Source organism: Trichosurus vulpecula, chromosome 5, assembly GCF_011100635.1.
Source record: "Trichosurus vulpecula isolate mTriVul1 chromosome 5, mTriVul1.pri, whole genome shotgun sequence".
In the NCBI taxonomy this organism is placed as follows: domain Eukaryota; kingdom Metazoa; phylum Chordata; class Mammalia; order Diprotodontia; family Phalangeridae; genus Trichosurus; species Trichosurus vulpecula.
This window is the reverse complement of record NC_050577.1, coordinates 276,022,090-276,035,176: the sequence shown is the minus strand read 5'-3', so window position 1 is coordinate 276,035,176 and position 13,087 is coordinate 276,022,090. Positions and strand designations below refer to the sequence as shown.

Below are 13,087 nucleotides of genomic sequence, written 5' to 3'. Positions count from 1 at the left end.
AGAGTTGAACTAGACGATGTGAAGGTCTCTTTCAGTACTAAAAGTTGTATGAACCTAGGAGTAACAGCGACATTGCTTTCTTTTCTTCTGAAAGGTTACCTGATCTCAACCTTGCTAGGCTAGGGTCTTGGCAAGTGTACTCCCCAATTATGGCTCCCGAATCTTCCTGATAGAGGCAGTGCTAAGTCTTTGCCTGGTTTCAAGGTTTTCAGATTCAAGTTCAAGTCTGCAAGGCACTTAGTAAAGGTGAAAATCACTCCAAAGTGTTGATTTTATAAGCCCCTCTAACTTCTTTATACTAATATTATAGCATGCTCAATGATGAACATAATCTTAGCCTCTGCACTGGGCCAGTGTAAGACTGTTCCAGCTGGAATCAACACTCCTAAACTTGGGAGCGCAGAATGGCTCTCCTTCTGGGACAAGAGAAGGGTTAGAAAGGGCCAAAGAACCACACCCATACCCCAAATGACTGAACACTCAACAGATCAAGACACACAATGGGGAGGTGTTGTTCAAAATGGGAGTAAGGAATCTTAGGAGGTTGTGTGATATCAGGTTAACCCTGAAAAAATAACTCCTACCTCAGTTTCTCCTACTTAACTCTCCCTGACTCAGAGGATCAGAAGCATATCTCTGAGCTAGGAAGAATTACAGAACCATAGATTTAGATTTGGAGGAGAACCTCTCAAAGGTCATCAAGTACAACCTCCTCTTTTCAGATGAGAAAAATTTGGACCTAGAAAAGTTAAGTGACTAGGCCGTTGACCGCATAGCTAAAGAGGGTGTGAGATGGGATTGGAACCCAGGTTTTGCTGATATATATACTAATATAGTATACATATATATATATATACTGATATAGTATATATATATACATATATACATACACACATATATATACTGATATAGTATATATATATACATACACATATATATATGTGTGTGTGTATATATACATATATATGTGTATGTGTGTGTGTATATATATATATATATATATATATATACACACATATACTGACAGCATATAGCTATTATATCACATTCTTCACTACCACCCCCAAACCTTTACAGAAAGGGTACTCTGGTTTTGAACCCGTGCTTGTTCTTGCTTCCCATCACAAGGATGTTTTTAATGGGCTAGTCCAGGAGCTAGGGTGGCAGATACCTCAACCAAACACCTCCATTTCCCCAGCAAAGGGAAGCAGGGGGTTGACACTAAGTAGTAAGCTAAGTGGATTCACTCAGACTTCTGTTCCTTTTAGGGAACATAAGTGACCTCAGAGATACCACAGAAACCAACCCCTACCCACCAAAAACTGTCTTCTCAGGCCAAATGATTCCCAAAGAAACTGACCAAGTAAAGAACCAAGGCTGAGAAACCTTTTCTCAGTACTCTGTAGAGGGAGCCTGTTAATGAATGTTAACGGACCAAGAGGTTCTTGCTTAAACAAGGAATAGAAAAGATCAAAGTAGATATAATGGAAAACTTTGATCACATAAAAATGAAAAGATTCTCCACCAATAAAAGCAATAAATTTAAATTAGAAGAGAAACAATTGGGAAAACATCTTTGAAGCAAGTTTCTCTGATAAAAGACTTGCTGCTATCCAAAATAGAATTGATTCCCCAATAGACAAATACGAATAGGAATTCTCAAAAGAAAATTGGCAAGCTATCGACAATAAGAGGAAAAATATGCTCCACTTTACCTCTAACAAGACAAATATAAATTAAAACAACTATGAAGTTCCACTTCACATCAGATTGGCAAAGATGACTTAAAAAAAAAAAAGGAAGATGACAGTTTTTAGAATGGCTGTGTTAAGACAGGCACACAAATGCATTCAGTGCTGATAGAGCTATGTCTATTCTGGAAAGCAATTTGAAACTATACCCAAAAAGTTACTTACCCTCTGACTCAGTAATATTACTATTAGACTTATACTTCAACGAAATCAAGAAAAGAAGAGGATTCATCTGTTCCAAATTTATAGCAATTTTGTTGTGTTATAAGAAAGAACCGGAAAGTTAAGAGGATGCCCATCAAAGGGCCAATTTAAGAAACGCCTGGGAAAAATCATGAATAAACTGATGGAGGAGGAAGTGAGCATAAACAGGAAACCAATTTATACAATTATACAAGAACGTCACTGTAAAGAAAAACTTTGATAGATTTAACACTAATCAATACAATGACCTATCCGAAGGAAAGATGATGAGCATGCTGCCTACTTCTGGATGGAGGTGATGGACTCAGTGTTCTCTGACGTGGCCAATGTATAGATTTGTTTTGTTTCATCGTACTTATTTGCTAAAAGGGGTTTTTTTTTCTTCTCCCTCGCCAAAAAAAGAGGGTCAATGAAACATTTTTAAGTGCTCAGAAGATAACAGAAAGAAGTTCAAAAAGAAACCCAGGGCAGCTTCAAAAATGAGGGTTGAATATATACACTTTTAAAAAGCAAGATGTATGCAATATTTGTGACTTCATAGGCAATCCTCTCTGTTCTACTTTGTATATGGAAATGGACAGATTTTTAATGTTTAAGTTTAGAATAAAAATATACTTTTAAAAAGACAAAGAAGGAAGCATCTGCAGAGATTTCAGAGCCAATAAACACAAACATCTAACTCTCGCTCGGCAATATTTGTTAATGATTAGAGTGAGGTGGCACACCAGGACTCCTGAGGATGAATTTTAGCTCTGTTGTATAGGTTCTATCACCTAATGACTTATCACTTTATATCTTAATTTTCCTATTTTAGAACAATTATTAAAGCTCTCTCACTGCCCCCCGCCAGAGGAAACTTTGAGAATTCCTGATGATGAAAAGAGAATACAAAACCCCAGGAAATTACTATTTTTCTGGGCTAGTAAGGTTAAGAAAAATTCCATACTCTTCTCAGGCAAATGACCATCCCTTCACAACACCCACTCCCTTCCCTGTGTTAAAGAACTAAGGAATTTTAGAGGACATCTATGGAATTACAGAATTACAGAGGACCCAAGAAATAATCTATTCCAAGAACTTTTATTTAGGTTATGGACCCCTCTGGCGATCAAGTGAAGTCTACAGTCCCCTTCTCAGAATAATGTTTTTAAATCCATAAAATAAAATGCATAGTATTCCAAAGGAAACCAATTATATTGAAGTCATATCAAAAAAAAGTTTTAAGTTCCAGGAGCCCAGGTGAGGAACCTCTGATCTAGTCCAACACTAGCAATTTGCAGAAAGCAATTAGTTACAGACTAAATCTTGGTTCTCCTGTCTTTTTCACATTGTCAATCGAGAATCCTATCTAATACAGAAATCCCCTCTACAACAGCCCTGACAAGTGGATATCTATTACTTGAACACTTAGAGTGTTCAAAGCAGCCCATTCGATTTTTAGACAGTTCTGGTAGGAAGTTATACTGAGCCAAGAGTCTGACTCTGAAATTTCCCCTCAGGAACTACAAAGAATAATTATAATCTCCATCTCCCAATTTCCACATGACAAATTTTTTTTAATATTTAGACACAGCTAGCTATCATATTTGTCCTAAATCTTCTCCTCTCCAGGCTAAATAACCTTATTTCCTTCCATTGTTCTTTCTACGACATAAGTTTCAAGTCCTTTAACTATTTTGGTTGCTCTCTAATTTGAAAGTATAGAGTCCTTAAAGATGTCTCTCCAGGATGAGATACACTTATCAATACAACCTGGGATAATGCTGCTCAAATCTGCTATGAATCCAACAAACTATAAATATCATACAACCTGCATTTCTCTCTTTTGTCTACAGTCAGTCATATCAAAATTTTGACAAAAGCCTTGCTGAAATCTGTATACGCTGAGCAGAAGAATATACTAGAAAGAACACAGAAATGTAATTTTAAAACCTGAGTTTTGGTTCTAGCTTTTCCATAAACTAGCTGGAGATGATGGGTAACTCACTGGACCTCTCAGTTTCCTCACATGTAAAAATAAAGAGGTTGGATCAGATGGTCACTTTCTTAAAGCATTCCCCTAATCTAATAAAGTCCATCCTTTTAAAGCCCATCCTCTTCCTCCAGTTTTAGAAGTTTATGTATTGGGTTCCTTGAATTCCAAGTTCCTTGCTCAGGGTAATACCCTATTTCAGCATAGGAGGGATTTCCAGGCACCCAAGAGCTCAGATTCCCTCCCATTCTTTTCCCCAACAGTTGAGCTCTTGTTCTTGGGCATGAAGTCTCTGTCTCTCCTTCTCTGAGATGGCCACAGGACATTAGTAATTACTTAGTCATCCCACTGGCTTATGGAAACCGGGATGTGGAAGAGGGTTGGAGGGGGTAAGAATAAGGAGGACCAGAAGATATAGTGAGGCAGTCCCAGTGTCCTTATGCCACTTTTTTAGTTCTAAAAGGTAGGGAGATGAAGTAAATTAATTCTACATATATTGTTTCCCTTTAGGAATGGGCTGGGCCTTCGTTGGTCTGGCTCTGCTATCAAACAGACTGATGCTATGTTTTCATCCAAGCCAAGCTAACCCATTTCTTCTGAACTATATCAATTGGATGTCCAAGGTCTCTAGATGCTCCACTGTAAATCACCAGATTTATTGTCCCTATTTCAAGCCTGACAGTAATCAAGGCTGCTAACCCCATAGTTTGTCACTCATGGTCAAAGGTCTGCCCAGCAGGACCATCAATACAAGATTTAGAGCTGCCCTGCAGCCACCCAGGACCCCAGGTGAACTAGAACCTACTTCCCCTAGCTCCTGCTTCAATTGGTAACTGCTCCATCTTCCAGTTCACTTTTCAAACACTCTCACTGCTCCATGTTGAACTTGAATCTAGCTTCCAGTCCCTTCCTAATGGCCCTCTAGTTCAGAGAGCCTCCAGGAATTTGGGCAACCACCAGGGTAGAATCCCAATTTCTGCCCCATCTACTTTTGTATCTCTACAGTAGTACTAAAAATAAATATAAAAGAAAAAAAACAGGCCTAAGGGAAGAAGGAAAAAGAGGGATGTATGACGGAGTTGTTTCAATTGGAAAAGTCTAAGTTGGTCCACATGCACAATCTTTTGGGGACAAAACTGCTAAAAAGTTAGAATGATTGTAGGCAGAATGGCATCTTTCCTCATTCCACTCTCCCACATCCCCAAGCAATACCATCCATTCCATTTCCTCCCTCAAACTGGGAGGGGGCCCACTCTGACAACCTCCATGTTACCATCTAGCAGACTGATCCAGTCAAAGTGACCCGAATAACCCAGAAAAGTGGACTGGGGATTAGGCTTCTCAATACCCCAACCCAAATTAGGGAGAGAAGGAAGCTTCTTAGGTCCAAGGGAATCTATCTTCTATATTTTTTCCTTTTCTTTGCATCTGTTTGGAGCAGAGAGCCTCTCACAAAATGGGTGAATAATAAAAGTTGGTTGAACTTAAATGAGTAAAAGCCTAAGGATCTAATGGAAGAAGCACGGGGGCGGCAAAGGGGGAGGAGAGAGAGGAGAGAATCGAGGCTACTGAAGGAAGTGGTTAGTGAAGGCTATCTTTGGATCCCGGGGGGGAAGGGGGAGGTGCCCACACTTCTGCCTTAGGTCCCCAGCAGTTAGGGATGGAGGAGGACCCTTAGGACTCGGGTGGAGGTTTGAAGGGAAGGGCTGGCCAAAGGAGGGACTCCCCCCGACCCCGGGCTCCCCTGGAAGTAGGATGGGGGCGGGGGGTGTGCTGAGATTGTTCATACTGGAGGAAGGCTGACTTGGTGGGGCGGGAGCGCAGGGCAAGGCTCTACTCGGAGGGTCGGAGCGGGGGGGTGGCAAGCAGGGGGTCTGTCTGTCTCACCAGCACCAGGGTGAACCTCTCCTCCAGCTCGCACGGCTCCGGCATCGGCATCTTGCCCGGGGGCAGCAGCAGCGGCACCGGGGTCGGCTCTCCCGGCCCGGCCTCGGCGCTCTCCAGGTTGCCCATCCCGGCGGAGCCCCCAGCTCCTGGCACTCCACTCAGAATCCTCAGCCCCAAGTGCTTGGGTCCCCGGCGACCGTGCCCAGACCCCACGCCGTCCCCGCCGTCTCTTCAGCCAGGTCCCGGGCGGTGTGGACGGGAGGGGGGCAGATTCGCTCCCTTCAGGTTGAGGAGCCCGGGCGGGGCGCGAAGAGGTTCCCGGCGGGATCGGGGAGGAGGAGAAGTGGGGGCGCGAGGGGCTCGCGCCGCCCGCGGCTCGCGGACGGTCCGGGCGGGAGGGGGAAGACGGAGGAGGGGCGCGAGGGGCGCGAGGCTCCGGGCTCGCGCTCAGATGCGCAGCCTCCCGGGGTTCCCCGCCGGAGCCCAGCACCGCATCCGTGCGCGCGAGGCCCCCCCGCCACCCCCTCCTCGGGTTCTTCCCTTCCTACGCCTTCCCTCCTCTCCTCTTCTCTCCCCTCCCCTCCCCTGCCCTCCCCTTCCTCTCTCCCACCCACTTCAGTCTAGACTCAGCCTCCCTAGCACTCCACTCTAAGCCTGGCTCCACTCGCCACCCATTCATACGAGGTCCACCTCCCTCCCTCGGTCATTGGACGGATCGTCTCACCTCTCGTAGCTGATTGACTAGAATCTTAGCCAATCGCAGGACATAAAGCCTTTCCATCTCTCCTTACCCCACCCCCGTCTCCTCCCACCAGGGGACCAGGAGCGCGCCCTGGCGGCGTCTGTTGGGAAAGCCGCTGCAGGAGCCCCGTTATATCTGAAAATTGCCTAGAAGATGGAAGTCTCCTTCCAGGCCCCTCAATCCATACTTACTACCACTAGGTTAATCTTGTCCCCAAATCTCTCTAACAAAATACTAAGATTTCAAGCAATAAGGGAACCTAAAGCTCCAATCCCCTCTTTTTGCATAGAAAAGGAAACTTTGGCCTTGAAAGGTTATTTACCTAGAGGAGATAGCAGAAGTGGGGATTCCAAACCAGGTCATCTCTGATATTGCCGGCTCTCCCCAGTGATCCTTGTCCTATTTACATTCTAAATTCCTCAACACTCATCTCCTCCATGAAAGCTGTGTAATCTAAACTCTTCTGGTTCTGTCTACAGAATGAGTTCAGACTCTTTTCGTGGTCTGTCCTCAATCTACATTTCCAATTTTACTCCCTACAATCCACAACAAAAATTCTCTAATACAACCAGAGTGCTTTATTCACTATCTTCCAGATAACATTTGCTCACTCTCATACTCCTTTGACTTAATTATTACCATCTCACCCCATTCCAACAACTTAGAATACCCCTTTCTGCCTATCCACTGTATCAGTAATTAAGGTGGGACCTTTTTACTGTTTTCTCTTTTGGAGCACTTTTTTAATCAAGTGGCCTTTACAACTCCAGCCTTTGTTTCTTTGATTAAATCGGGAGTCTTTGATAACCTCTTTGCCTCAAGGGAAAGCCTAGTTTACATGGGTTTGAGTCACATGTTTTGGCCAGAAGCTTTTAGGCTTTGAGCTTCATTTGAGTGGGTTTGAGTTGAATGTGTAAACTCAGAAGCTGGTGTTTTTTCTTTTGGGGCTCACTCATGGAAGGAGTGTTGAGACTTTGGGCAAGCTGTTGTAACTGCCCCCCCCCCCCCCGGCTTTGCTAACCCAGATTTTAGTTTGTATTTGCTCTGTTTATATAATGTATGTTTGCAATTTGTTTGTATTTGTTCTGAAGTTCAGGTTGCTGGCTTTTCCTCCTGAACTAAATGAGTTATATTTGTATGTTTGATTAAAGTGAGATTGTTAACCCCTTAAAGTTACTTTCCTTAGTAAAACAGATCAAAGAACCTTCACTGGCAGCTCTTGTTGCTGGCCTTCTTGGGTCTTACACCTCAACAGCAACTGCTGGCCAAATTGTTGTTACATCCACCTAACAAAGAATTCACCCAAAGACAATAAGAAACATTATTTCATAATAACTTGATCTTGAGTACCCAGCTTAGCATTTCTTGACTTTCTTTTATTCCTGCCAATCAGGCAACAAGCTATGTGGGAGGTACCCATGATATAAAGGCAAAATTGGGAGGTAGAATAAACATGGCAGAGTGAAAAGAAGCATTGGAACCTGGCTCACACCAACACCTCTCCTCCCCCCCTACACACACACACACACACACACACATATACAAACATCATCTTGACAAAGATCTAGAGCAAACTCATATAAAAACAGACCCAGACTGCATGCTGACTTAGAAAACCACATATTAAAATTATCTAGGCTTTATTGTTTTTTTTTAATTTATTTTGTTAATCATTTCCCAATTACATTTTAATCTGGTTGGGGCCCACTCAGTTTTGTGGGCCAGGTCAAGGCCCACAACTCTGACACCTCTAACTAAAGAATGAGACAGATGGAATTATGATCAGAAAACCTAAGACAAAGTCACAATGAATCATTTTTCCACCCCAAGGAAGCTTAGGGAAAAGTATAGAGAAATCTACAGGCAGATCCTGGGACTGCAGTTGGCCAGGAGTGCACCTTGTGTTTGCAGAGGATTCCAAGACAGGGTAGCAGTGCAGAAAACACTGGGTCAAAAAAAAAAAGATCCCAGGGAACCCCTAAGCAATTACTGGGTATAGGAAAGGTACCATCTGGCAATTCTGTCACCCGCTACTCATTTCCAGGTCACAGATCCAGGAGAGAAAGGAGTAGTTTTGAGGTTTGTCCCTAGCTATGTACTGAACATGAAACAAGTTTCAGGAAGCAAACTTTACTTGTGTGTGTGGCTCCAATCCCAGTACTAGAGTGCAGAGTCCCAGACCAAAAAGAAGTCGACAGTTCAGAGCCTCCTAGCAGGCCAATAGTAGCTGAGTCTAGCTGAAATCTACTGAAACTCCCAACTAGAATCAAGCCAATAGCCCCAAACCTGGGTCAAGAACTTGCACAACTCAGACCAGGAAAGCAATGAACAGAACTGTCCCCAAAACATACGACTTTAGAGGCACTAGAAGCTTGCAAGTCCCCAGCCCTAGAACTATGACAATAGCAGAAGGACACAAGGACAGGCACTCTACTGTTACTGCTGGTGAGGGAATTGAGGGAATTAGGATAGCAAGTGATTAATTATGGGAATTGGGTAAACCACACTGACTCCATTTTATGACTCAATTCTGGAGCTAACTCAGTTCCCTTTCCATTCAATTATGGGTCTAGTCCAAATTCTGTCCTGTGGGAAAATTTTATTCATTTGCGAGAATTGGGAGAAAACCTTATTGCATGTTTGAACCTAGCCCTGCATGGCTGGGAAATGACCCCCTATTTATCTGCTGTTTAGAGACCCTTAATCAAAACCTAAGTTATGCTTACTAGAAGCTCAGTCAAATCCAAAGACTGATGCAAGGAGTAAATGTTGAAAAATGAAAATAATAAAAGACCATATTAATCTTTTGGGAGGGGAGGTTGAGGGGGGGAAGGCAATGGGGGTTAAGTGACTTGTCCAGGGTCACAGAGCTAGTAATTATCTGAGATCACATTTGAACTCAGGTTCTGAACTAGGGTTCTCCTAGTTCTCACTGTGTCACCTAGCTGCCCCTAGACCATACTAATCTCCTAGAAGGAGTTTGGTAGAATCCTTTCTTTCCCTATTTTTTGCAAAGAATTTATATAATTTGGAATTAATTATTCTTTGAATGTTTAATAGATTTCACTTTAAATCCATCTGGTACTAGCTTTTCTTTTTCTTTGGGAGTCCCTTCAGGGCTTGTTCAATTTTTTTTCTGATACCAGGTTATTTAAATTCTCTATTAAAATATTCTATTAATTGAGAATTAATTAATTGAGAATGCATTGTTAAAAGGATGGTAGTGAACTGTATGGAAAGGTAAGCATGAATAACAATGACAAAGTCGTTCTTTTTCCTTCACCCAAAGCACATCAGACCAGAATAATTTCCTTTTCTGATGTGTTTTCAACTAAATCAACAAGGAAATGGTGCAGATATAAATTAGGAATACTTTAGCCAAGGTTTTATTCAAATTTTTATTCAAAGCACTCTTGCTATTCTTAGGCATGAGATAGAAATATAGTTATTATGCAATAGTACACAGGTGAGCTCTTAACTGTCTGAAGAGTGGTAGGAAAAGAATAGTAATTATTGATTCAATGTTGACTTGGAAGCAAGAATCTAGAGAAGTGGCTCAGGGATCTATGATTTGCCCTATCACTATTTAACACTGCTATTATTTGGATTTAGGCATACATTTCTTAGGATAAAGGTATAAATTTCCAATTTGCATATGACCCAAAACTGAGATGAATGATTAACACTTTATAGTAGAGCGAGAATTCAAAAAGAACTTCAGGCTGAATCTAGGAGGATGACATTTAATGGGGATCACTATAAATTCATAAGTTTGGGTTCAAAAAGTCAGCTTTGCAAACATAAAAGGAAATGGGGGTACTTGACAGTTTGCCGAATCAATGTTTCGATTTCTTAATAGAACATCTGCCCTAGGAAAAGTAGATAGGTTTTGATGAGGGTAATAGGGAAGGAAACAAGTGAAATGTCTGAAACACTGGGCTTTGATAATCTCTGGGTATCTGGGGGTTTAACATGTGCTCACTAGGGTCAAGAAGTAAGGTGGTTGTGTCTGTCCTTCGTTTTCAAAGAGGACCATGACATCAGGGAAAAATGACTTGACTTGAAGCCAGTTTTCATTTGAGTGAGAGAGGGTTGCGCAGGGTCACCAGCCTCACTTTCTCCTCCAGAGCCATCAGGATGACTGGAGATGACCCAGGATGCAATGGGAGACCTGGCCCTTTTAGGCTAAGGCCTTTTCGTGTACTCACTTAGAGTGAGGTAATGCCCATCCAGTGAATAGGCCTCTTTAAGAAGTGAGTCAAGGGATGGCCCCTTTAATTAGAAAAAAAAGGAAAAAAAAATCCAGCTTCCGGGAGGGGAAGACTCTCAGGGTTGCTGTTCCAAAGAGAAACAGTTACCACTGACGTTCACTCTAAGGCAGGAGAGCCCAAAATACAGTCATTAAGTGGAGCTTGTGCAGAGACTTATTGTGGTCCAATCTATGAGCTTCAGAGTGAACTGGGTTTAAGGTTTTGAGAAAGAAAGAAAGAAAGAAAGAAAGGAAGGAAGGAAGGAAGGAAGGAAGGAAGGAAGGAAGGAAGGAAGAAAGAAAGAAAGAAAGAAAGAAAGAAAGAAAGAAAGAAAGAAAGAAAGAAAGAAAGAAAGAAAGAAAGAAAGAAAGAAAGAAAGAAAAAGGGGGGGAGAGGGAGGGGGGGGGGAGGAAGGGAGGAAGAAAGAAAAAAGAAAGAAATCTAGCCAGTAAACGCCAAGTGAGCAGCTTCTGGCCATCCAAATTTACCTTCCTTTGGAGAGGAGAAAGAGGAGAAGGGAGAGGAAGAGGAAGAGCTGAGTTACTCGACTAGCTGGGTCCCCTTTTCAGGCAGCTCGGTCTACTTACAGGTTGTGTTCGTCCTTCCTTTTCGAAGACAATCCTGACATCGGGGAAATGATGCAGTTGACTTTGATTTGAGGGAGAGAGGGATGTGCAAGGTCACCATCCTCACTTTCTCATCCAGAGTCACCTGGATCCAGTGACCAGATAGTCATCAAGATGACTGGAGATGACCCAGAATGGAATTGAAGGAATTGAAAGGTATTAGGAAGTGGCAGGTGATAAAGAAAAAATTTTCTAATTCCTAATTTTGTTCCAAGACAGATTTGTTGACAAGGAATTGTAATAAAGGGTGGATCAAGAATCCTAGTACTGAGAGCTAGGAGGAATGTCACCACCCTATCTAGAGCCACCATCTTACAGATGGAAAAATTCAGACTAAGGGTCATAAGATTACTTTTCTAAAGTTACTTAGGCAGTCAGCTGCAGAGTTGGAAACCAAACCCATTCTTTTTTTATTCCCAATCTAGTGCTTTTCTCACTATTTGGTGTTGTTCCTAGGGCCATGAAGCATTAGTTTGGAAGATTGCTTTCTTTGAAATGAGCTTTGACATTAAGGATTGTATTAACACTACATAAAATAATCATTTTATTGAAAAAAAAACAGGTCTTAGTTTTATTTATTAATTCAGTGGGTTTTTTGTGAGTATTTTTAATTTTGTTTATCTCTGTCTTTCAGAATTTCTGTTTTTATGGCTAGGGTTTTTTCATCTGTTACTTTTCTGGGTTTGTTAGTTTTTGTCCAGTTCATTGCTCTGTTCTTTGTTGTTTTTTTAATCAAAGTGTTTAGACTTCTAAATTATTCCCTAACCTGACCATTGATTTAATCTCCACTTTCCTCCCTGATAACACCAGCTCTGCTCTCAATGCTCACACAGCATTATGTGCAATGTAACATTTCATCATGAGCATCCCCTTGATCACTTGGGCCAGCTTACTCCGCGAGATCCACAGTCACTGCCCCTTTGATTACTATTCTTAAAAACATCCTTTTCAAACTTAGTAAAATGTTTGTGTCCTTTTCTCCCTCCTGTTGGGAGGTGGTTAAGAACTTTACATAGTTATTCTCTGCAATCATAGTGTCATCAAATTGTCTCCTCAGTACCCACAAACATTAGATTACTCTTTCTTTAGGGCACTGTATCTTTAGGGTACATAGGATATCAAAGGTGTTTTCCCTGTGGCTCTGTATTAGCATCCTACATTCTTTGCCTTCGTCTTCTGCCTCATTTCTGTGGCATGTTTGGCATCCAAGACAAGCAGCAGAAAAGATCTTCTCAAAGTAAACTTTTAAGAAAAATTCAGTTAAGTGAACAGGAGAGAATGGATCCTGGGGAGAAACCTCATACCTCAAGACACAAAGCCTTGTGGTAAGAGGCATCCTGGAACACCACTCTGTTGTGAGGAGACAGTCTCTGAGCCAACAAAACTGCCACCACGGAAAGGAGTAGGGCATGGCCCACCCTGGAGAAGATTTTACCTTGGGTGCAGCCACTTGTGGGGGGAGAAAGTGTTTTACTATTTTAATTAATTATTAATTTTGGTGCCTTTGGAGAAAGTCTTATTCAAGCAATTCTATCTTTAGCTTTGCATGTCTTACCCAGGACTCAGTGTATTATTCTCCAAGTAAGCAAGCATGTCTCCCTCCCCTACAAGGTCGCTGTCACTTTTCATAGGGTCGACTAACAGCTGGGTCCATG

At 42.1% G+C, this 13,087-nt stretch overlaps 1 protein-coding gene across 3 annotated transcripts in view; it reads right to left on the bottom strand.

Annotated features, from left to right (window-relative positions):
• FMNL3 (formin like 3) overlaps positions 1-6,395 on the bottom strand; it is a 78,877-nt gene extending 72,482 nt beyond the window's left edge. The window contains exon 1 of one of the 3 annotated variants that reach the window (XM_036761360.1): positions 5,815-6,395. In XM_036761360.1, the coding sequence (XP_036617255.1) occupies positions 5,815-5,940 (126 nt within the window). In that variant the 5' untranslated portion in view covers positions 5,941-6,395. The remainder of the gene's footprint in view (positions 1-5,814) is intronic. The other 2 variants (XM_036761361.1, XM_036761362.1) reach the window with 2 other exon arrangements.
• Between the last annotated feature and the right edge of the window lie 6,692 nt (positions 6,396-13,087).